This window comes from Colossoma macropomum, unplaced genomic scaffold (genome assembly GCF_904425465.1).
Source record: "Colossoma macropomum unplaced genomic scaffold, Colossoma_macropomum, whole genome shotgun sequence".
NCBI lineage: Eukaryota > Metazoa > Chordata > Actinopteri > Characiformes > Serrasalmidae > Colossoma > Colossoma macropomum.
Window position 1 is genome coordinate 37,630,586 of NW_023494790.1, and position 24,082 is coordinate 37,654,667.

Consider the following 24,082-nt stretch of genomic DNA (forward strand, 5'->3'; position numbering starts at 1 on the left):
ATTCAACATTTTACGCATTACTGCACTAAATCCAAGTAAACAGGACTAATTATGCTCTGATTCAAATCAGACGGGCAGTTGGGTGACAGCGGGCTGACTCTATACACAGTATACTCAGAAAAGCATGTTGTGATGTAACATCACGATAATGATAAATATCAAGATATTGCCCAGCTCTACCTTATCTCAACCACTGAATTATGCCAAAATTTTGAAAAATGGATGGACTTCACCGCTAGGTTGTCGTGTCCAGAGAACTTGTAGAGAGAATTCCGCTCTGCAGTGTCTTCTGGGTATTCTCAAACACTAGAGGGCGCTCCTGAGCCAGTCCAAAATGAATGGGTTGATAGGGAGCATTTGAGCAAAATCATAGTTTATAAATGATTAAATATTTTAATGTAAAAGAATTCATTAATTTCCTGAACACAGAGCAGCATAAAACATTTTAACACTGCTGTTATATTTTTAAGAGCTTTTAAACTCGAATTATAGGAGTTTAAAACGGCGCCTCATGTATATTCATAACGTCAGTGAGCGCGAACAGCCAATGAGCTGCTCCGTTCGCCAATCAGCACTCAGTAGCAGTAATGCCCGCCTCCTGCTGCCCAAAACCCGTTTGCTGTAGAAAAAGGAAACATACAGGTGAGATTTCTTTGTTTATTTAGTGAAATCCATCCTTCTACTGTCTAAAACTAAAGGAAAGTTCTGGTTCAGTGATTAGAAACTATTTTAACGTTTCGTTTTTAGCTCCATTCACTCCCATTCATTGAGGACTCGCTCGCGGGCGCCCCCTGCTGTTCAGCAGTCCTGTTTCTGATATAAGGGGGAAATAAGAAGCGGCCAGACTCCTCATAAACCGGCTCTGGTCATGTCTAAGTGAAAACAGTGCGGTGTGAGAAATGATGCCCCCTGCTGGTGAAAGCGGGCCGCTGCAGCCTTACCGTGTGCAGTACCACCCCTCTGCAGTAGGGGGCCTCGGTGGCTTCTCGCTGCAGCTCCGCCGCCCCATTACTCTTTCCTGTCTCGTCGGAAGTCACCGATAAAGCTCGGAGGCGCACGCTGCCGTTCCGCGCGCTTAAAACTGCGAATCTGGATCATAAAGCGGAGCCGAAGACTCAGAAACACCGGCACGCGCTCAGTTCCGCCCGCTAACAGGTAGGAGACGCTGCAGGCTCCAGCAGAGCGAGCCGGGTTACGGCGAAACCGCGGGCTGAAAGAAGCGGCGTCGCGCCGCAGCGCTCGGTCCGCTGATAGCCGGTGTTGGGCCGAATTCTGCCTCTCGGCAGATTCAGCCCCGCCTCGCGTGCCGGTGTTGCGCCGAATCCGAAGGCCGCGCTCTAAATTCGCGGGCTTTCTGTGTCCGATAGACCGCTTAACTGGAGTGCGGATCTCAGGCCGCCGCTGTAGAATAACGGCCCTTGCGCTAAAACTAGCGGCTGTTCTGGCTAATAGCGAAAAGAGAGCCAGTAAGACGCCACCTACCGGCGGAGAGGGAGCTATACCAGTGCTTATTCGACAAATAAATCAAATGAGTCAAATCGCTGTAACATTACCGTTATATTGTTTGTAAATTTTGACGATATGCTGCCCGGCTGTGTTCCAATTGGCGTAGCACGTAGTGTACACTTACCAGCTGGAGTTCACTAAGACGTCACCGCTGTTGTTCTTTCGCTTAGCTGAAGGCTAATTCCACCGATTTTTCAAAATTTATGCATAGCTCAGTCCTTGAGGTGCAAACAGAGTGATTGAGAGTGGTTTGGTGTGAAATGGTTCAGATGTCTTTACAGTGGTGGTGATAGGAACCAGGGGTCACCATGACTACAACACAAATATAGACATTTTATTTACTATCCAGAACCACCAGTGAACCTACACGAGTCTTCTGAGTTTATATGGAATGTTGTTGATGGGAAAATAGTGGAAAACTCGGAAAAAAAATTCTTTGGGGACTATTTTGCCTCACAACACCCTGTATGTACATCCGCCTGCAGTGAGGTTTACATATGTCTCTATGCTGCAGTACCGGCTAATGTTTTAAAAGTTTTATATCCTATAAATGTCTTGTATTATAACGTTTGTGTGAGTTTATGTACCATAAACAGTCATAATTCTTTTTTTTTAACTGGCCATTTTCCAACTCTCACTGTATCCATTAATATTCATGTGTATGTAAATAACTCTGTTCTGATTGGCTGCCCTAAACGTAACGTGATTGATGCAGCAAATTGCAGCCTTGTTTCCCATTTTAAAGAGTACCTGATGGAGGGAGTACAAAGATCGAATGCAGCAGGAGCACTGAGCGCAGTATTAGTCTGAGAGGATAGAATTAGTTGAGATTTCATTTTATTGAAATCCAAATTGAAGTTCCGAACTGGAGCAGCGCTCAGTTTATCTGTGCTGTTACGCTCCTGACTGGGTTTCTGTAGTTGGGTATAAATGCTGTACGTTGTTGTTCGCTTACGTAATGTTTTCTCTTACGAACCGCAGCACAGTGACCGCCTGGGATGTCCCGTTTTTTCGCCACCGGATCCGACAGCGAGTCGGAGGAGTCCTCGTCCGCCGAGGAGATCACTCCTAAAGCAACCGGGACTGCCTTCAACAAGCAGTGAGCGCCAGTTTTTACTCGGTGTGGAATGAATGTGCCGTTATACGAGTAAACCTTTTTATAATACGCTTTCTTTTTCTCTCAGGAACCTGCTGCTGAGTGACGATGAGGAAGACACTAAAAGAGTGGTACGCAGTGCCAAGGACAAGAGGTGAGGAGGGTCCAGCACTTTGGTTCCAGGGCATTTTGAGGAGGATTAAACAGTGACATATTTAAACAGTAGTTTTGTCTCGATCCACATTTTGCACAAATTGCAAATGATTAAATGAAAACGTGTTTAACCTCTTCAACTCCTTGAGACCACCGGTGGTTCCAAAACACACTTCATCATATTCTTCATAACTTTCATATTTCATAAGCTACGTTCTAAAGGTGGGGGTCGTATGAGAGCTGTAACTGTCTTCTTTCCAGTCAAATAGATGGGTGATGTAATTTTAAACCCTTATAATAAAAGAAGCTGAACTCTGAACTTTTTCTACTGAAAGTCGACCCATTTTTCCACAAATCAGGGCTATAAACTATAAACAGATGGCGTCTCTTCAGTGATCTGCTCTGTAAAAATTATTATAAAATAATACAAAGAGTGTCTAAGATTTTTGGCTTTCAGCAGTTAATTGTAAACATATAGCAATATGTGTGATCATAAAACACATGTTCTGTTAATTTGAGGGGAGCTTTCACAAAAAATAAATAAATAAAAATTTACATTTATTTCATGCAGTTACTGAATAATTTGCATACGATTTGGTCATGTAAATTCAGATGAACAAACCAAAATATACCCTGGTCAAAAAGGGGTTAAAAAAGTGCTGTTTTAAGCTTTTTTTCAAGTTTCCATCAAACGGATTTGGTGATTTGGTAAAATACTGTGTGATATACTTAATGATGTAATTTCCTGCAAAAAAAAATGGTTTTGGTTTATTCATTCAAAAAAATGTTACATTTTACATGAAGCGTTTAACAATTTCAGTGTAAAAACGTTAAATATGAAACGGTGTGCTTTAATGTGAAAGTATCACTGATGTGCCCCTCAGTCTCTTTCAAGGGTCATTTATCAGAACTGGACATCTGGGTGCAGCCTGTCAGAGTACAATTGAACGGGAGGGGTGGGGCTTATTATACACACTCTCAACTTGCTTCTATACAAATCTTGTACTTTAGTGAAAGTAGAGACACTGTTTGTATAGTACTGAGTTCAGAAGTCTTCTGTTTTGTATTTTAATTCATGTAGAAATGTTAAGTTTTTGTATTTTGATGCTCGAACACATTCAAAAGCACGGAGTTATTCTAGCTGTTGTAATTGTTTTGATTAACAGTTTGAAGCATTTCATTCCAAAATGCTGTATACCTGTTTAACATTATTGAGCATATGGATATTTTTTAAATTAATAACAGCTGACACGTGATGGGGAAACACATTTAATTCTCATACAGCGTCGATTATTGTTGGTGTAAAGATAACAACAAATAAAAATTCATGAAAATAGTCTATAACATTGTTTCTGTTAAGACCTTAAAGAAATAAACTTTCTTGTTTAGTGAAAATGATATTAAACAGAAACACGTTTCATTTTCAGAATTTTAAGATTCCACTCTTGGGGTGGGAGATACCGCACAACATTATGGACGTCTCATAATAAGTTTTTTCCATATTTGATGTTCTCAGACTTTTCAGCTAACCTGTTTTTTTTCCTCTCAGGTTCGAGGAGCTGACAAACCTGATCAAGACCATCCGCAATGCCATGAAGATCAGAGACATGGCCAAGTGCCTGGAGGAGTTTGAGCAGCTGTGTCGAGCGTTCTTAAAGAGTAAAGCGATAGTGGACAAAGAGGGAGTGCCGCCCTTTTACATCCGCCTTCTAGCCGACCTCGAAGATTATCTCAACCAGGTACGTATAGCGCCTCTAAAGAGTAGTTATATATAGGTAGTGTAACAGGGCTAAGACCCAGTTTACACCTCGTCACTTCATGCATATTAAGGGTCAGGATTATATCTGGATGAGGCCACATAAAAATGGGAGTGTAAACGCACCAAACGCGCATTGATCACTCAGACCGCTTCAGGAGGTGAACGTTATAGCAGCGTAAACACATCCGTCTCTCCAAGACACATTCAACAACTGAAACCCCTCCCAGTATACCAGAACGCTTCCCACTACAACCAAAGCCCCTTCCAGAACAACCAGAACCCCTCCGAGTACAACTGAAACCCCTCCCAGTATACCAGAACTCTTCCCACTACAACCGAAACCCCTTCCAGTACAACTGAAACCCCTCCCAGTATACCAGAACTCTTCCCACTTCAACCGGAACCCCTTCCAGAACAACCAGAACCCCTCCCAGTATAGCAGAACTCTTCCCACTACAACTGAAACCACTTCCGAAACAACCAGAACCCCTCCCAGTACTACTGAAACCCCTCCCAGTATACCAGAACTCTTCCCACTACAACTGAAACCACTTCCGAAACAACCAGAACCCCTACCAGTACAACTGAAACCCCTCCCAGTATACCAGAACTCTTCCCACTACAACTGAAACCCCTCCCAGTATAGCAGAACTCTTCCCACTACAACCGAAACCCCTTCCAGAACAACCAGAACCCCTCCCAATATAGCAGAACTCTTCCCACTTCAACCAGAACCCCTCCCAGAACAACCGGAACCCCTCCCAGTATACCAGAACTCTTCCCACTACAACCAAAACCCCTCCTGGTACAACCAGACCTCTTCCCACTTTAACCGAAACTGGGTAAACAGTTGGTGATTGGCTGCTATGTGAAGAGCGGATTTGCATATTCTGCCCCAGAGCAATCAGATTTCAGTCCAGCTAACTGGGGACGCATTTGACCTCCAGATACTGGGCACAGGAAGTGACCAGGTGTAAAACGGGGTCCAAGAGAGTTTGGAGCATTTCACATGTTGCTAAAAAGGAATAGTTTGGTGGCAAAAGATATTTTGTTTTTTTCTTCGCATCAGATGTAGTTCGTCAATATGTTTGGTGTCTCAGTTTGAGTTATGAGGTTAATGTCGCAAGTAATGGAGGATTATAGTGAAGACTTGGCAATTAGCAAAGATCTTGGTGGATCAGCTACAGAGGGAGAGGGTGACTTTTCACAGAAACGTTCCTTTAAAAGCTCATCTGTATTTCATTAGATTGTACTTGGCGTTAAGAAACGGCTGATCAGAGAGTTTATATTTATGTGATGTGTTTTGGCAGCTATGGGAGGACAAAGAGGGGAAGAAGAAGATGAACAAAAACAATGCCAAAGCCCTGAGCACCCTGCGGCAGAAGATCCGCAAATACAACCGCGACTTCGAGACAGAAATCGCCAACTACAAAGAGGTCAGTGGGCTTAGAACTTCAAAAAAAGCTTTTAAAAGGCCCGTATGTGTGCTGTGCCATCACTACGTTTATCTCGTTATTGCTTTCAGAACCCAGAACAGTCTGCAGAAGAAGAGGAGGAGAAGGAAGAGGCAGAGTCTGGTATGTTATGCCCAAAATATATATATATATATATATATATATATATATATAAAAAACAATGTCTTTTACTGAGGAGCCATTGAAGAACCATTATTTTTAAGAGAGTAGGGCTGTCGGACAAAACAGTTGATATACGTTGCTTTATTTAGTGTAGATTAATTGTGAATATTTGCACTTGTTTCATTTGCTTAAAAGTGACCTTGAACAACGATTTTATAGCTGTATGACTGAACAAATAAAGCTTCATTAGACTATCTTTATTACTTTAATTAATTGTGTAAATGTTTCCAGTTTTTATCACCAGTGAGAGCAGCAGTGGCTGCATGTTCCAGCCAATGAGTGTGTGTTCTTTTTTTAGTCTAAGGCCCCTTTTGTGGACAGTTAGTGCCACTTTAATCTGCACAAGCTGTAGAACACTCGAGGTTGTGTGTTATCGAGAAACATCACGGCTGTGATTTGGTCGCCGTAGATCATCACAGCCGTGATGTTATTGGCGATAACACACTCCTCAAGTGTTCTGTTGCTTTAATACAACAGTTAAATAAAGTAATAAATTAATAAACTGGGCCGTGAACGCGGCGTTTAATATGTTTTAATGTTCGCAGTTCCTTCACCAAATTATAGTTCCTTAATGAGCAGCTTGTTGATACGTCAGAGTAACGAGCTCCGCCCACTCGTCGCACAGCCGGCAGTTCGTTCTCCAGCTCCTTACACTAAATTCCCAAACTGTCTTCACCACTGAGCAGCTTTTCAGTCGGCAGCTGTGACAGAAGAACAGCTAAACAACCTGGAATCAGCCAGAAATGAACCCAACACCATACGTGTAGTCTGATCTTCAGAGTCTGACCAAATCAGACTGAGCCATAAAACTGCTGCAATATCAGGTTCAGCTCAGTTTTGTCAGTTTTTGCCAGATCAGTATTAATGTTGTTTTGTTCCAGCCAGTCTGTAAAGCATCTTACAGCCCATTTAGTTTGGCGAATGGTGTTGGGTTCATTTCTGGCTGATTCCAGGTTGTTCAGCTGTTCTTCTGTCTCAGCTGCCGACTGAAAAGCTGCTCAGTGGTGACGACAGTTTGGAAATTTAGTGTCGTCTCATCTTCAGAGTCTGACCAAATCGGCTGTCGGTCAGAAGTCGCTGCTAAGCAACGGCGTCTCAGCGGAGTGATAGTGTTTGTGAAAAAAATGTGATGTCTCTGTGATCTCCAGGTTCGTCCTTAGAGAGCGAGGACGATGGAGAAGGGGTCACTGCTAAAAGCTTCATGAAGAAAAAGCCTGCGGCTGAGCCGGCTCCTGAGGCCAGCAAGTTCCTCAAGGGAGCAGCTGTGAGTTTGTTGTAGATATCACTAGGGCCGTTTTCGATATTTACCACAAGAAAAAATGATGTGATTTATTATTATTTCAGCCTCAGATTCTTGGTCTTTGCTCATTTTCTGTGAAGAACATATAAAATAACCCTGTTCACCCCCCACACATTTATATTGCACATGTGGTGTTGGCTGAACCCACGGGGAGTAAAAGTGTGGAGGTCTTGATTTAAAAAAAACAGTGCGGTGGGTCCAGCAGACCACCGAGTAACAAACACAACACCACACGAGGGTTAATAACAAAAAACCAAAACATAAATAAATTATCATAATAGGCAGCAAGTTAAAGTGTGTTCATGCTCTTAGTGGTGTTAATTGACTGTGCTGCGGTTTAGGATGATGAATCGGAGAGCGATGATGACGATGATGATGAAATCTGGGGCTCAGATTCCACAGACAGCGGCAGCGAGAGTGAGGACAACGAAGGAAACGCTGCGTCCCTGGCTTTGGCCTTCCTCAAGAAGTTAGTATCAATCGGAGATGTGTAATTTTGGGGTTTTTGTATATACGTGTGTGTGTTGTTAAATGTGGGCTCGGGTTTAGCAAAAAATGTACCCCACTCCTTGTTTCCGAGTGTCTCCTTGCCCCTTGGAACTGAGTTCTAAGGGGTAGTGGTTGAAATCTTCCCTCTGAAATGGGATCAAATAAAAAGAGCATCACTTCATTAACAGCTACCAGCGCTGCTCTGTAGGCGACCCTGCCAGTCTGCAGTGACAGCAGAGGAGGGTAAAGTTCAGCTCCTCACTGCTGGGCTTTAGTTACATTTAGCGCATCATATGATCTTCAAAGAGGGGGCAATTATTTATTATCACCCACCCCTAATTCTTCAGTGATATGAAGCTGAAGTCAGACATTCTCCAGCTTCTTGTTTGAATTTTCCCGTTCCACCTTAAATAGAGCAGCAGTTACATTCTGGTTCCTCACACATCAGAACTGCTGCACAATTTAAGGTGGAATGGGAAAGTTAGCTAGCTAAGATAGCGGCATACTACTGGTGTGTTTTTTTTTTGTTTGTTTTTTTTTACATTTATTTATTTTTAATGGCTGTTATGAAGAAAAGGATCATAAGACATTGAAATGACAAACTAAGAATAATAATAATTTATAACAGAGAAAATTCACACATTTGTGTGTTTCTTTGGTCTCTTGTTCAGCCATTTGCCAGTTTTTCTTTTTTTCTCATAACTCTCTGTTTGGAGTCTCTGAAAAACCTCCATTTGGAGGGTCATGTAGCTCCAACACTTCGCCCTCCCCCTCTATCTCAACAAGAATCAGGACACCCTACACCCTAGACGTGAACACACAAAATGGAGGGGTAGGGCTAAGTGGTAGGGGCAAGGGGTGAAATGGGACTGGGCCTTGGTCTTATCTGAGAGAAATAAAAGCAGGATTCTTTTGTTTCTCCTCCCTCTCTCAGAGCTCAGGATGGAGACAGGCAAGCCGATCGCAAGAAGGAGGAGAGGAAGAGGAGGAGCAAGAGGAAGGAGCGTGCTGAGGAGGAGGCTGAGGAGGACGCCCTGGAGCAGGAGGGAGGAGAGTGGGAGAAGGTGAAGGGTGGAGTGCCGCTGGTGAAGGAGAAGCCCAAGATGTTCGCCAAGGGCACAGAGATCAACATACCTGTGGTGGTCAAGAAACTCAATGAGATCCTGCAGGCTCGAGGAAAGAAAGGAACAGACAGGTAGGCCTGGAACTCCTGCGGCCGCATTAGAGAAGCTTCTTACCTCTGAAGTCTGATCTGTTTAGTCTCCATGACGACTTCAGTACGGACTGAATAACAGTTCCTAACTTCATAATCTCATCATGAACTCCAGATAAGAAAACAGCATCACACAAACATCCTAACTAGACTAAACCTCCTAAATCCTGTCCTAACTTTAGGATGAACCCCAACAGGGTCCGAACTTCTGTTTAAGGTCCGTTTCTATGGTTTTTAGGTAATGTTGCAGTAATAAAACGTTTACATTTTACACTTAATGGCATTTGGCAAGTGCTCTTATCAGACCATCTTGGGAGCCACAACATTTTTTAATGTAGTAATGTTTTACCATCTTGGCTGTAAATATGTCTCAGTGTGTGCTAATATACTAACGAAGACTAACAATATAAACGAGAACGCAGACTTACTTTGCTCTGCTTTAAGCTTTAGCTCAGCTATAGCCGCCTTTCTCACATCTCCAACAGGAAACTTTTCCTCAAAGTAGAAGTTTCTTGTAAAACGTCTCAACATTCGATTCTTCACAAGGCTGAAGTCTCTTCTTATTCTCCAGCTTCTTGTCTGAATTTTCCCGTTCCACCTTAAATGGTGCCTGAGGTGCCAGAATGTTACTGCTGCACCATTTAAGGTGGAACGGGAAAATGTGGACAAGAAGCTGGTGAATGAGAAACTGACTTAAGCCTTGTGAGTTTTTAGTGTTTGTCAGTTTCTCGTCGCAGATTAAACGTATCAGGAAACCAGCTGGAGTGATTATAAACACTAATAAGTCCATTCGTCTGTAAATTATCAATGTTCATCTTAAATCTCTCTCTTTGCCGTTTTGTAGCTATTAGCTAGGCGAGACTGTTGTCTGTGTTGCTATGGTGACCAGCAGTCTGCGCTGATCTTCAGGGTTAAAGGGTGAATCAGCAGTTCTACATTAACTCCAGAGTTTAAGACCATTTATTGTTAAACTGTGTTGAACGATCAGCAGAGCTTTATTTTACTGTAAAGGAGGATTATTTTATTTTTACCTACAAATCTGATTCTGCTGTGGAGCCACAACAGGGACAGTTAAAGAGCCGCAAGATGCTGACCGCTGTGCTATTCCAACCATGTTTTCTGTGAAGTACCCTGAACTTGCTCTGGGTTAGCGTTTCTCCCCTTCAAATGCATTTATCAGCTAGTTTGAAAGGTCTTTAGTAGCTGAATTGAGGGGTAGATGAGGGGAAGCATTAATTTTTGCAGAGCTGTCGTCCAGACAGAACATGCTTTGAGACCCCTGATCTGGTCAGTTTTCTGTGCTGCTATATCACTGATATTAAAATGCTTTCTGCCTGTTTATCTCAGAGCTGCTCAGATCGAGCTCCTCCACGCTCTAGCAGCAATTTCAGAGGAGAACAACCTGGGACAAGGCATTTTGGTGAAGATCAAGTTCAACATCATTGCCTCGCTGTACGACTACAACCCCAATCTGGCCACCTTCATGAAGGTTGGAGACTTTTTAAATTATTATTACTATTATTTTAATGTTTTGTGTGTGTGTTTACATTCACATTCATAAGTTGGACCATTTTATAGTACTTTTAACTGCTTCAGTTATCTTTCTTTTATGTTTCTCTTCCCTCTGTATTTATATTTTTCTGCCTCTTTTTCTCTCTGTTCTCTGTTCACCCACTCAGCCGGAAATGTGGAAGAAGTGTTTGGACTGCATTGACGAGCTGCTGGACATCCTGTTCGAGAACAGCAACATCTTCATTGGCGAGAACATCGCAGAGGACAGCGAGAACCTGGCCGTCTCTGACCAGGTCAGCACCTCTGTCCACGTCACGAGTCGTAGCTGTATTTATGAGAGCCTTCAAACTAAATTGATATAGGTTGCTGTAATGTTGAGCATTTCAGTCAAAATTTGTCAGCCAAATATTAATATATTTAGGTGGAGCGGGCGGAGTAGGTGATGTGGCCCCCTGAATTTTACACAGAGAAAGGCAGTCAATCTGTTATTATTAATACGTGATGTTTATTGTTATAAGGAAAGTATGGATTAGAAAAGGGGGATTTTATATATCGTTGCTGTTGGGACAAAACTATGTTTCTTCATTTGTCTTTTTTTCTTCTTTGACAGTTTAAAAAGGTCAGTTGTCCTTTACAGTGTCTCAAAATGTCATGATGAGTGGACCAACAGAAATGGTCCAAAATTACAAAAATGTATCTGTTTATTTCCATTCATAGATAACATTTTTGCTTTTCTGTAAAGTTTGCTTGTTCTGACAGCAGCGAAACACAAGCATCTAAAGTGAAGCATCTGAATAGGATCATAATATAATAAAGCAGTTTTATAGTTATAGTTGTTCTAATAATTGAAGTGCACAATCGTTTGTCAATTTTGTAATTTCAAGAGACTTTCCCCTGTAAAAAGAAAAATAAAGGCAGCTAATCTGAAGCCTTTACTAATATTAATTCGGACTAATTCACTAATGGTCTCCGCTGAAGTTACTGTAACTTATATCACCTCGTACCTTTCAGCTGGAAAGCACTGAGTCTGTGAGGAGTTAAGTTAGCTGATGCCGAGCGTGATCTTCCATAAATAACGTTTAAAGTTTTATTCCATTAAATCTAAAAGTAGAGTGTAAAATGAGCTTGAGTTTGATGTTGGTCACTTTTTTCTGTGACTCATCCTATGTGCTGTATCTGTGCTCTGTAGTATCTCCTGAGTGGAGCTTCTCATCCTTTGCGGTGGCAGTGCTTAGACGGCTGCAGAAGTCTTTGTTTCCTTCTTTAGACTAAACAGACAAACTCTGTTCTGTTGTTCAGACTTGAATGGCTATTAGAAGAATGTATTGTTTTGATTCATTCGCAGTATGTTGTTTGTTTGAGATGATCGTGCATTGTGTGTTCCAGCCTTTCCGTGTCCGTGGCTGCATCCTGACCCTGGTGGAGAGGATGGACGAGGAGTTCACCAAAATCATGCAGAACACAGACCCCCATTCACAGGGTGAGCCTCGCTCACACTTAGCAGATGGTTGAGGGCAGTTTAGTGCTGAATGCTACACATTTTAGCAAAGTTGAGTAATCTTTAGTGGACTGGATTATGCAAAAATACAGACAAAATTCAGGCTTCTTGATGGCATCTGCTATGCTGATGTACTGTAGTGTATGTTTACAGATAAGTGTACCATACAGCATCAGAAATTGTGTAATCAAGTTTGTTAGAGATGCTGAACACCTCTACACGATTCGAATCATTGGGGAATGACTCAGTTGCTTTTTAGCATCAGTACCAACAGAGCTGGAGTTTTCACTGTACATATATTGCTTTAAATAAATGAGAAACAGTAAACTTTAGTTTTCCGACCTTCCCGAACTCAAGTCTGATCACAAATCTACAGTTATGCTGATAAATAAGACGTTGTAGCTGGTCAAACTGCAGACATTAGCAGCTTTTTGTTGCCCAGTGTGCATCATGACCTCACATCAATGCGGGATCTCGCCATTCCAGAGTACGTGGATAACCTGAAGGACGAAGGTCGCGTGTGCAACATCATCGACCGGCTGCTGCAGTACCTGGAGAATAAAGGCAGCACCGAGGAGGTGTGTCGCGTCTACCTGCGCAGGATCATGCACACCTACTACAAGTTCGACTACAAGACCCACCGCCGCTGCATGGGCATACAGGGAGAGAGCAAGGTGAGCGGAGCCTGGTGACGGGGAGGAGTTTAGTTAGACATTTACATGGACCTGATTCTCGGATATTCAGCTCATATAAGGTAACATTGGCACACATTAGTCGACTCGGCAATGAGTTTTTAAGCTTGATCACATGATTATGACGCTAATAACATGGACGACTCGGAGAAGACAACAGGTTCGGGGTCCGTATCTCCGCACTCTAATTTTCTTTGGCTCTCCGGACCTCCTCTGTGGGCGAGAGCCTCTGCAAGGCCGTCTAGGGTGCGCCTAAGTCAGATACAAATTTGCGAGATTGCAGGGTCCGTATCTCCGGTTCACTAAAGGCTAGCAATGCAATTCAGGGCTCATTGGAAACAGCACACCATGCCCGATTAGTCGACATCACTTCGACTTTCATCACATAATTCAGATTTTAAAAAACTGAAGCCGTGTAACATCTAATACAGGGTTTTTGCGAATTCTTAGTGTTAATGTAGATAAAGTGTAAGGTTGTAAAATTATCTTTTTTTTTTCTGCTTTCTATTTGATGTATTAAATTTAGGGATGTCCAGGTTCATTTTAGTGGATCATTTATTTCATCCAGTTCAGATTCCCCCCCCCCTCTTCTGACTTGCGGTTCGGTCACTCCACCGTGGTCTATGTTTTCAGAAGTAATTTTAATGTCTTTTTAATCAAAACAGCGACACGTAAAATGTCACCATGTGTCTGTAGTAGTGTGATTTCTGCTACAACATGCAGCTAAAATCATGTACAAATTGCATTCCTGCCTTATTTGTCTCTTGCAAGACAAAAAAAAATGAAACTATTACAGGAACAGGAACGGTGCGAAGTATATAGCCATTCTTTTTGAAGTTGTTGGTTTACAGGAAATGTAAATATTTGCCATATGGTGTTATTTTTGCTTTGTTGGTGTTAAGAAGGCATTAAATAGCATTGAATTTGACTCTTTAAAAACTGTGGCAACCCTGTTATATTTTGAGCTACAGTTCTAGTAACTGGCTTTCTGCTTTTATTGAGCGCAATACAACTGAAATGACCCTCCTTTCCCCCCACAGTCTGAGCAGGACCAAGAGGAGAGCGAGGGGGAGGACAGCGCCATCATCATGGACCGCCTGTGTAAGTTCATCTACGCCAAGGACCGCACTGACCGCATCCGCACCTGCGCCATCCTGTGCCACATCTACCACCACGCCCTGCACAGCCGCTGGTACCAGGCCCGAGACCTCATGCTCATGAGCCACCTGCAGGACAACATTCAGCACGCCGACCCTCCCGTACAGGTGCGTACACACAGTAGGCTGTGTCCAGAATCTAATCTAGTCTGTCTGTCTGTCTGTCTGTTCACTCACAGTACAAACCAGCAGGACATTTAGCAGCTTTAACTTGGACCCCATTTACACCTGGTCACTTCATGCATCTTGAGTGTCAGGATTATATCTGAATGAGGCCAAACCACATAAATTCACCCAAGACACATTTAAAACAGATTCAGATCTGATCACTTAAACCTCTTCAGGAGGTGGACTGAGACACATTTGAGCCACGTTATAGCAGCGGAAATGTATCCGTCTCTCAAACACATTCGGCAACCAAAACTCCTCTCAGTACAACCGAAGCTCCTCCCCATGCAGTGGATACAATGAGTAGTAACAGTAGAGATTTTTATTTAAGCTTGAATTCAATGTGCTCATATTGAACACAATGCAGCATGTCCTTTAAAAGAAATGTTTAATATATTTTTATTATTATTATTTATTTAATTGTATTAATTTTTTGGGTTACCTCACTGTGCATCAGCGAGTGGTCAAAAATATTAACCATAAATATTTCAGCCCCCACTCATTATTGAGAGAGAAAACACTCAGCTAGCTCAGATATCCTTACTTGGCCTTTATTCAGTTATTTTAATTATTTTGACAATATCATTGATTTGACTTCAACGTTGAGAGTTCTGTGCTTTAAACATGACGCATGTTGGCCTTTGGTTGATGGATCTGTTTATCTCCCTTGTTCAGATCCTGTATAACAGGACGATGGTGCAGCTGGGCATTTGCGCATTCCGCCAGGGCATGATCAAAGACGCCCACAATGCACTGCTGGACATCCAGTCAAGCGGTAGGGCGAAGGAACTGCTGGGTCAGGGCCTGCTCATGAGGAACATGCAGGAGAGGAACGCCGAGCAAGAGAAGATCGAGAAGAGGCGGCAGGTAAGGCCACTTTATCAGAAACGCTTACCTTGTGCTGCCACTCACTGGCCACTTTATTAGGAATACCCACCTTGGGCTTCCACTCACTGGCCACTTTTAGAAACGTCCACCTTGTGCTTCCACTCACTGGCCACTTTATTAGCAGCGTCCACCTTGTGCTTCCACTCACTGGCCACTTTATTAGGAATAACCACCTTGGGCTTCCACTCACTGGCCACTTTATTAGGAATAACCACCTTGTGCTTCCACTCAGTGGCCACTTTATTAGGAATATCCACCTTGTGCTTCCACTTACTGGCCACTTTATTAGGAATATCCACCTTGTGCTTCCACTCACTGGCCACTTTATTAGGAATAACCACCTTGGGCTTCCACTCACTGGCCACTTTATTAGGAATAACCACCTTGGGCTTCCACTCAGTGGCCACTTTATTAGGAATATCCACCTTGTGCTTCCACTTACTGGCCACTTTTGAAGTCCACCCACCTTATAGGTTGACTGTATAGGTGTACAGGTACAGACTGTAGTCTGTCTGTTGCTGGACAGTTTATCAGACCCCTGTACCCCATTCATCAGGGAAAAATTTCACAGCGAGGTCGGAATTTACAGTAAATACTTCAGCCTGCATCGGGAAGCTTAGATAAATGGATGGGTTTAGAGAAATACAGTAGATTACAGTGGATAGAAGTGTAATTAATCTGTGTTTCTGCCAGGTTCCATTCCACATGCACATCAACCTGGAGCTGCTGGAGTGCGTGTATCTAGTTTCAGCTATGCTGCTGGAAATCCCTTACATGGCTGCCCACGAGTTTGATGCCCGTCGCAGGATGATCAGCAAACAGTTCCATCATCAGCTGCGAGTGGGAGAAAGACAGCCCCTTCTGGGTGAGCAAAGAGAGAGAGAGGAGTTTAAGAGTACTCCAACACTCTTCAGCCTCATCTCTGTCTGCTGTATCTGCAGTATATGGTCAAATAATTACCATGTACCACAGGGAAACACCGCCTAACCATTAGTCAGAATTATTTAGTGTTTTGTTCGTTACTTATGTAAATGTAAATGCATAATTAGCACATATGCACAACCATAACTCATCAAATTCAAATCATTATAAATATTTTCTCTTCTGCTTACAGACACACATGTGGTATAAACCAAAAGTGTAGAGTCAGAACTCATTTGGATGGAATTGCAGCATGATTTTGTTTTGCTGGCGAAAACTAAGATTTTTAAGGGTTTTTGATCCCAAAATATTTGAACTATAATAATGATAAACCATCTGAAAATGCCTAAAGTGAAATATTTGCATTTATTGAAGTTTAAATGAAATTAAATGTGATCATATGAGACCTTTAAGTTCCTCTCACAAATCACAGCTTGAGCAGCATGAAGACCATGTTACTGACCTCTAATCTCCTCTCTCTGCTCCTACAGGCCCCCCTGAGAGCATGAGGGAGCACGTGGTGGCCGCCAGCAAGGCCATGAAGATGGGCGACTGGCGCACCTGCCATTCGTTCATCATCAACGAGAAAATGAACAGTAAAGTGTGGGACCTGTTCCCCGAGGCCCAGCGTGTCCGTGAAATGCTCGTCAGGTACACAATGAGTGTTTTAGTGATGGACCATATTGAAAATTGAATTTCACTATATTTTATATATCATAGTATTTGCTAATATGTGAGTCCTAAATGCTGCTACTGTAAGCTAAAAGAACGTCTGACAAACCTGACAGTTTCTGTTTTTCCTCAAATTTGAGGGAACCTAAGTAGTGTTAACTTTAACATTTTAAGAAAGCACATTTATTCAGCTTTTATGTATTTCGAGCTGTTCTTTCAAAATGGCTTGAAGCACCAATTAAAGAATGTCCATTGCTGTTAACGGTCAGGTCCTGGACAACATGAGTAAAGCATACAAAGTAGAATTAAAAGAAATGCTTGCGAGATCTGTCAGCACTGTTTCAACCCCTTGTGCTGCCAGAATGAAAATCGACCTGTCAAATGTTTTTATTCTTAATATAGTTGAATACAAATTCAAATTATAATTAGTTTTAATTGATTAAAAATTTCTGATCTTAATTAAAATTCAAGGAGGAAATGAACGATGCATATGAGCCTAAGGTCTCCATGTCCAACACCAAGTGTGGGCTAGAGGGGTATAAAGCCCCCCAGCATTGGGCTGTGGAGCAGTGGAACTGTGTTCTCTGGAGTGATGGAGCTCCATCCAAATCCAATCCTTTGGGATGAGTTGGAGTGATCCAGAACTGACCATCCAACATCAGTACCTGACTTCACTAATGCTCAATCAAATCCTCACAGCAATGTTCGACATCTAGTGTAAAGCCTTACCAAAAGAGTAGAGGCTGTCTTTTTTTTTTGTTTGTTTGTTTTGTCTTTTTTCCTTGTTTCATTGATGTTTTGCCTTATATTGTGTCTTTTACAGGAAGATTCAGGAGGAGTCTCTGCGCACCTACCTGTTCACCTACAGCAGCGTATACGACTCTATCAGGTACCCCTACAGGTGTCTCTGCTCAGTGGAAGCGCTAATGCACTGCTGACTTTAACTCCTGCTTTTAATGCCATGATTTCTCTATTTGTTCTCCTCAGTATGGAGACTTTGGCAGAGATGTTTCAGCTGGAGTTGCCCACAGTTCACAGCATCATCAGCAAGATGATCATTAACGAGGAGCTCATGGTAAATGCGGAATTCCTGGCTTCTGTGTTCGTTAGATTTGCATTAGAGAGAATGTCTAGAACTGTTACCTTTCTCCCAGGCTTCTCTGGACCAGCCCACTCAGACGGTAGTGATGCACAGGACGGAGCCCACCTCCCTGCAGAACATGGCACTGCAGCTGGCAGAGAAGCTGGGCGGCCTGGTGGAGAACAATGAGCGCGTCTTTGACCTCAAACAGGGCGTCTACGGGAGCTACTTCAACAGAGGTGAGGAGCTTCTTACAGTTTCAGCATCAGAAATACTGGGAAAGAGGCAAAACCGCCCCAGTGAAAGCTGGATACTGCCTCTGGACTACATGACTGACCTTTTTTCTTTTTTCTTGGTTTTTCGTGCCATGATGCCCACTTGCCTTTTTAAATTGAAACTGTGGTGTGCTTAATTTTATATTTGTTTACTATAAAGGTTAAAACAGCAGTTATTATTCTGATTAGATGAAAATGTTCTGTATATTTAACTAAAAGTCCCCATTAGTGTATAAAATGTCCCTGAATTTCAGTCAGAATTGCCAAAATTTTCTACATTGATATTAAACAGTCACACTTTGGCATTAATGGTGGCCATCAAAAATCAAATTTAGGGAAAAACAAATCAGTCTAAGTTAATGTAAAGAGGTTTTATTCCAAATGAATTTGGAGCATTTCTATTGGTCTATGGTGTGTTGAAATGATGTACAAAAATGCAGATGCATGGTTTTCTTTGGAGAGCGACAAGATAATAAATATATAAATAATAAATAAAATGTATAGAATTTATTTACTCTGTTTTTCTAACTAAGCAGTCATTTATCGGTATCTCTTGTTCTTTTCAACAGATCAGAAAGGAGGCTACCAACAGAAGCAGGGCTACCAGAGAGGTTAGTGTTTTCAAAAATTATATTTTAGACATGATCGTGAAAACAAGTGAAAGCCTGGAAGTTCTTAACTGATCGCTGTCACGTGATCACATTTTCTGCTTAATTGTTAATCAGTTAAAACTGTAGCACTCTTAGTGTGCACCAGGTACATCCAGTGATTTGTAGCGGTATATACATATACATTGTATTACTAAAATAAAATGTAAAACCCTCTTATATCCTTCATTAACTAATCATTAAAATGTTGCTTAATGTTAGTGTTCAGTGCAGCACTGATGTATTTAACACTTACGCTGACGATTAATTCTCCTGGATGTACTGGTTTGTTTTTGTTTTTTCATTATTATGGCATCAATAAACATGGTGGTATTAGTCCTCGGCATTGTAGTTTATGGTGAGATGACTGGCCAACTAGACACAACAAACCGCCAGCTGTTCTGGTTGTTTTTGTTTTTTTTGTTCCACAGTTTTTTCAAAATCACTACATGTTTCACTGTTTGAGATGTAAACAGAGAGATTCAGAGGGGTTTGGTGTGAAATGGTTCAGATGTCTTTACAGTGGTGGTGATAGGAACCAGGGGTCGCCATGACTACAACACAAATATAGACATTTTATTTACTATCCAGAACCATCAGTGAACCTACACGAGTCTTCTGAGTTTATATGGAATGTTGATGGTAAAATAGTGGAAAATCTGAAAAGTTTTCTTCTTAAAGCTACTGTTTCAGGCATCAGGCAGCTTATTTAGAACCATGTAACGTAATAGCTTTCGGTAAGGGGGCTTTTAGAGGTGGACGTCTGGTTCCTATCACCACCACTGTGAACAATTATGACTCGTTAAGTTTCTCTAGAAACACCAAACCACTCTGAATGACTGTTTACATCGTAATTATGCTTAAATTAAATTAATTATCCATTTAATTATGCATAAATACTAGTACATTGCATAGTCAACTATTTGCATTAAGACTTTAGCTCACTGCTAAAGTGTGCTGCTGGCTTTTGCCTCACTGAGATTGCTGATGTAGCGGCACAAGCTGGAAGGTAGCTAGTCATCTTCACTAGCCGGCCCAGGCTGCATGAGAAACCCCATGTTCATATTTGACCTTAATGCCCAAGTTATGTCCATACTGTATTGCTTGTGTCAGCACAATGTGGCACAGCCCATACATCTGTCTTCACGCATCCACATCTGCATGCCTCTAAACTGTTCTCATTGTGCAGATTCAGACCAGAGGGGCGGTTACCAACAGAGGCAAGGTTACCAACGAGGTACATCCTATAGAGGTCATGGTCTTTGCAATTATGTTCACTTATTAAAAGATCCACATTAATGATTTCACAAGAGATCAGTTTTGCACAATGTTCCACTTAGCCTAGATGTAAGGGCTGTACGATAATGATATCAGATATCACGATGATGATTTGAGGGGTGATAAAGTATTATTAAAATAATGAGTCTCTGGGTGGATAAAATGAAATTGAAGACATTTTTTGGGGATTTGTAAAGAGAAATCGGAATTGTTCAAATAAGTTCAGCACTGTTTTCGTAGTTGGTCTGGGACTCTTATTTTGAAGGACTGTGGGGGGCATAAGGTAGCGAGCTTCAGTAGCCCAGATGGCAGAAAAACAGTAGAACCTGAGCAGCCTGTGTGCTGCCTGTTTCCCCATTTTCTGCAGCTTTTTTAGTTAAATTGCCATTAAAGCTGAGTTATGGGGACATTAAGGTTTCCAGTGTGTGTTTATCTCTAACAATGTGTTTATCACGGAAACTCATATCGCGATAATGATTTATCGTGCAGCCCTACAAGACGTGGTGTAACAGCCGAGACGTTTGGAGTCCAAATTTTGCCTCTTTAGATAGGAGATGGAACAGCAAGGCTAATGTCGCTAACACTAGAACTCAATAGTCACCCAAATAGCCCAAAACGTTTCAATAAAAATATCAATAAAACTTTTCATCCCACTCAAACCGCTTTCAGGTCTTTGTTTAAGGTGGCACAGACTTGTTGATGTGTTTTAGGACAGAGTGTGACACACTCGCTATTTGGGTGACTACTGAGTTCTAGTGTTTGTTAGCAACATTAGCTTCATGGCTCCTGTTCTGAACTAAAAATTTGGACTCCAAACGTGTTTCCTGATCGCCTCCATCTGGGGTAAGGGGAAAACTGGGGTGACATTGACTTTTATGTCAAACTGTTTGATTTTTGTCAGGTTTTTTTGGGCTATTCACTCATAAATGACTACATTAGCACTTTATAAGCATAAATAGTCAGTTAACTAAAGGGTGGAGGTTAAAAGCTTGTTCACATGCACTCTGACCTTTACTCAGTCAGTGTTTAAGTGTATGCTTGTTTTTAATTCAGGTTCACTTTATTAATAAGGTCTCTGACTTCCTTGCTCCAGCCACTCTGTTCCACCTCCCTGCCTTCATTCTCTTTTTTTTTTTTAGCTGCTGCACCAACACTCCTAGCGTCATTTGCCAGTGCTGTACTTGTTTTTGAGTTGTTCCAGTGCCTGATTTTTCTTGGACTGATCCTGCTTTGTCCTCTTTGCTCTCATTTCTCCTTTTTAGATCAGAAAGGCGGCTACCAGCAGAAGCAGGGCTACCAGCGAGGAGGCTACAGGTCCCAGAACCAGAGCTCCTACTGAAGGCCAGCCCGTTCGCAGCAGGACCCGCTTTCATTCCAAGACCAGACTGCAACCTCCTGAGTTTTCCACCTCCGTGCAGTTCCATCATCTGCACTGCTTCAGCCTGTTTTACCACATTTATCTATTGTGCAGATTTGTCGCTGTATCGCATTTTTCTCATACAGACCTGCCAACAGTTCTGGAGATCTGCTTCCCCTGAATTCACTCTCTCCTGCAGTGAATGTTTGGTGTGAATTAAAGGATGAGCAGGTTTTGAAGTAGAAGTGTAGCAGGCTTGGGGGAACAGGTTGGTTCTTTGTGTGATATCTAACTTGAAACAATAAAGATTATTCAGTTTATGAAACGTTGTCTCTCGTGTGATTGAGTTTCCAAAAGCTGAAGTCTTTTATGTCAGTCAGTGATGTCAAAGTTCAGGAAAGCTGGCCATGATCTTCATTCAGGTTTTATTTATGTATTTATTTATTTTGCGAAGTAGTGGACCAAGTTCAAAAGTGCCAGATTTTCCAGTTTGTTCTTGATAACAAAAGACAAAGTAAACAGACTTGCTCCACACCAGTGTTTCCCAACCCAGGCCTCTCAGACAGTCTGCATTTTTTGCTTCAACCTAACATGGGGACAAAGGAGAATTTGCACCAACTGGGGTGCTCTGAGGACCAGGTTGGGAAACACTTCTCTACAGCTTTTAAAGCAGTTTTCTGTTGATGTACGCCAGTGGTCATCACCCCTTTTAGAGATCTGCTTTCCTGCAGAGTTTAGCTCCATCCTGCATCTAATATAACACTAATGCATCCGATCCAGCCAGTCAAGGACTTCTGGAGGAGTTAATTAGCTGGAGCAGGTGTGGTAGATTAGGTTTGGAACCAGACTTGGAACACAGGAAGGTAGATCACCAGCAGTGGTCACTAACCCTCCACAACCCCTTGATCTGACTTCTGAATCAGACTGAATCAGATACTTGCATTGTAGATGACCCTTGGTTTCTATTACCACCATAGCAAAGAATGCTATGCTACTTGCCTCACAGCAAGAAGAAGGGTGTGGGTGTTCAGTTCCCCAGCCGGGTGACCGGAGTCCTCTTCTAGTTTGCATGTTCTCCCTGTGTCTGTGTGGGTTTCCTCCTGCATTCAAAGACATTGGAGGCCAATTGGAGATGCTAAATAAGCTATAGGTATGTGTGTGCCAGCCCTGTGATGAACTGGCAACCAGCGTTTTTCTACCTTCCGCCCAATGAGTGCTGGGATAGGCCCTGCAACCCAGGAGGACAAGCAGCTTAGAAAGTGTATTACAATACTGGTTTTAACAAGCTCTCATTCATTTGGCTTCATTTCCCCTCAGGGGAATCCCCAGCGCCACCTTAAGGGCTGTTTCCATTGCTTTATTAGCTCTGGTGAAGGGTGTTAGATGAGCCCTTGGAGAGGTCAGGGATCGAGAGAACACCAGCGTGGACTTCAGCTGCAGAACTTAACCAGAATTGTGACCTGACGCATTGCCCTTTCCCAACACTGCAGACAAAGCTGTTTATAAGGTTTAGCATTAAACTACTTTAAATGCTTCACGTTTCAAAATCATAACAGTCAATTTGCTGGGCTTTAGATTGAACATGACTGCTAATACAACTTTCTGCTAGCATGCTGCTGGCTCGTTAGCATGCTAAAGGCTACATGGCTACCAAGAACAAATAGAAAGTCTGAGTATTGTCAGTTTTGTAGTTTTTAATGTTGGTTGTATTTTTGTTAAGGTAATTAAAGCTATCAAAATATCCTACCTAGAGAATTTAGTTACTGAGCTAGGACATTTCAACAAGCCTGACTTGCGTGTAGCTCATGACGTCAAATTGATGCGCAGTAGCGTTAGCTTGTATGTAGCAATATTAGTATTACGACTCTTTAACCACCTCGTAATTCGGATGTTCCGGTGATATATGGGAGAAAAATGTACACAGGACAAAACGTATCAGGTTCTGAACATTTTTATTTACCACAAGTTGCGGTAAAGGGGAATTTTGGAGAAGCCCATTCACTCTGGCCTTAGAGAAATCGATCTTCGACTCGGAATTCCAAATATGAACAGCGTATTCACACCCATTTCATTTAATATGTTCATGTGTCGGAGCTTTTAGACCTGTAGACCCTTCAGATTTAATTATGAACATATTGTACAATTCTATTCACAGGAGAAGGAAAAAACATACTTTATTTTTAATGTGAGTCAAGGGAACCAGACTTTTTTCCACGTCATGTTGGGCCGTTTTCTTTGGTCCATTCACCATGAAATTTACATACAATGTAAAGAGCAACAGGCATTTTTAAAATCATGTTAAAAACTGAAAAACGCTAAAATGGAGATTTTGTTTTAATGGAGGTATTTTAAACACTAAAACGGACCAAGTTTTGTGCTGACAGCAGCGATATCTTGTTTCTAAAGGAAGCAGTTTGGTCTGCACTATAAAGAGGTCAGTTTTAAGCAGTGATGCCACGTGCAGGTGGTGTGAAGTTAATTTTTGGCCCTTAGTTTGTCAGCAGGGTCAGGGTTGGACCAAAGTCTGTTTATCTTCAGACGTCACTGGCCTGCTGGGTCAGATTTTCTGCTGCAGATTTCTTGTGCTCTTGGCATTGTCTGACATGAGCAGCGCCAGGTTAATGGGAGAGAATCACCTTTGTGTTGTTTTTTCCTCCCAGTTGTTCCAACCAGATTGCATTACTGCATTAAAAGAAAGGAATCACTGTTTCTTGGTTCTGTTTTAGCCATTAACATTTAGTTCCTAATTCTTTTTTTAGGGTTCAATTTAATTCTGCTGTGTT

The 24,082-nt window shown here is 42.1% G+C and overlaps 1 protein-coding gene across 2 annotated transcripts; it reads left to right on the top strand.

Moving 5' to 3' along the window:
- The first annotated feature begins 1,020 nt into the window (after positions 1–1,020).
- Positions 1,021–21,624, top strand: eif3c (eukaryotic translation initiation factor 3, subunit C). Of its 2 annotated transcripts, none has more exons than XM_036573307.1 (23): positions 1,021–1,155; positions 2,488–2,605; positions 2,691–2,756; positions 4,305–4,494; positions 5,825–5,950; positions 6,040–6,091; positions 7,300–7,415; positions 7,793–7,920; positions 8,875–9,135; positions 10,501–10,642; positions 10,833–10,958; positions 12,052–12,145; positions 12,650–12,837; positions 13,896–14,120; positions 14,856–15,047; positions 15,762–15,933; positions 16,481–16,640; positions 17,485–17,550; positions 17,649–17,736; positions 17,816–17,981; positions 18,587–18,628; positions 19,854–19,916; positions 21,205–21,624. In XM_036573307.1, exons 2-23 carry the CDS (start codon positions 2,505–2,507, stop codon positions 21,279–21,281), a joined length of 2,841 nt encoding a protein of 946 aa, XP_036429200.1. In that variant the 5' UTR covers positions 1,021–1,155; positions 2,488–2,504; the 3' UTR covers positions 21,282–21,624. The 2 variants fall into 2 exon arrangements, with proteins under 2 accessions (XP_036429200.1, XP_036429201.1); XM_036573308.1 differs by having other exon boundaries at positions 19,854–19,901.
- The last annotated feature ends 2,458 nt before the right edge of the window (positions 21,625–24,082 follow it).

Coding starts and splice junctions, on each gene's coding strand:
- eif3c (XM_036573307.1), top strand. CDS start 2,505: ATGTCCCGTTTTTTCGCCACCGGATCCGACAGCGAGTCGGAGGAGTCC. Junction 2,757..4,304: donor CGCAGTGCCAAGGACAAGAG/GTGAGGAGGGTC, acceptor TTTTCCTCTCAG/GTTCGAGGAGCTGACAAACC. Junction 9,136..10,500: donor GGAAAGAAAGGAACAGACAG/GTAGGCCTGGAA, acceptor TGTTTATCTCAG/AGCTGCTCAGATCGAGCTCC.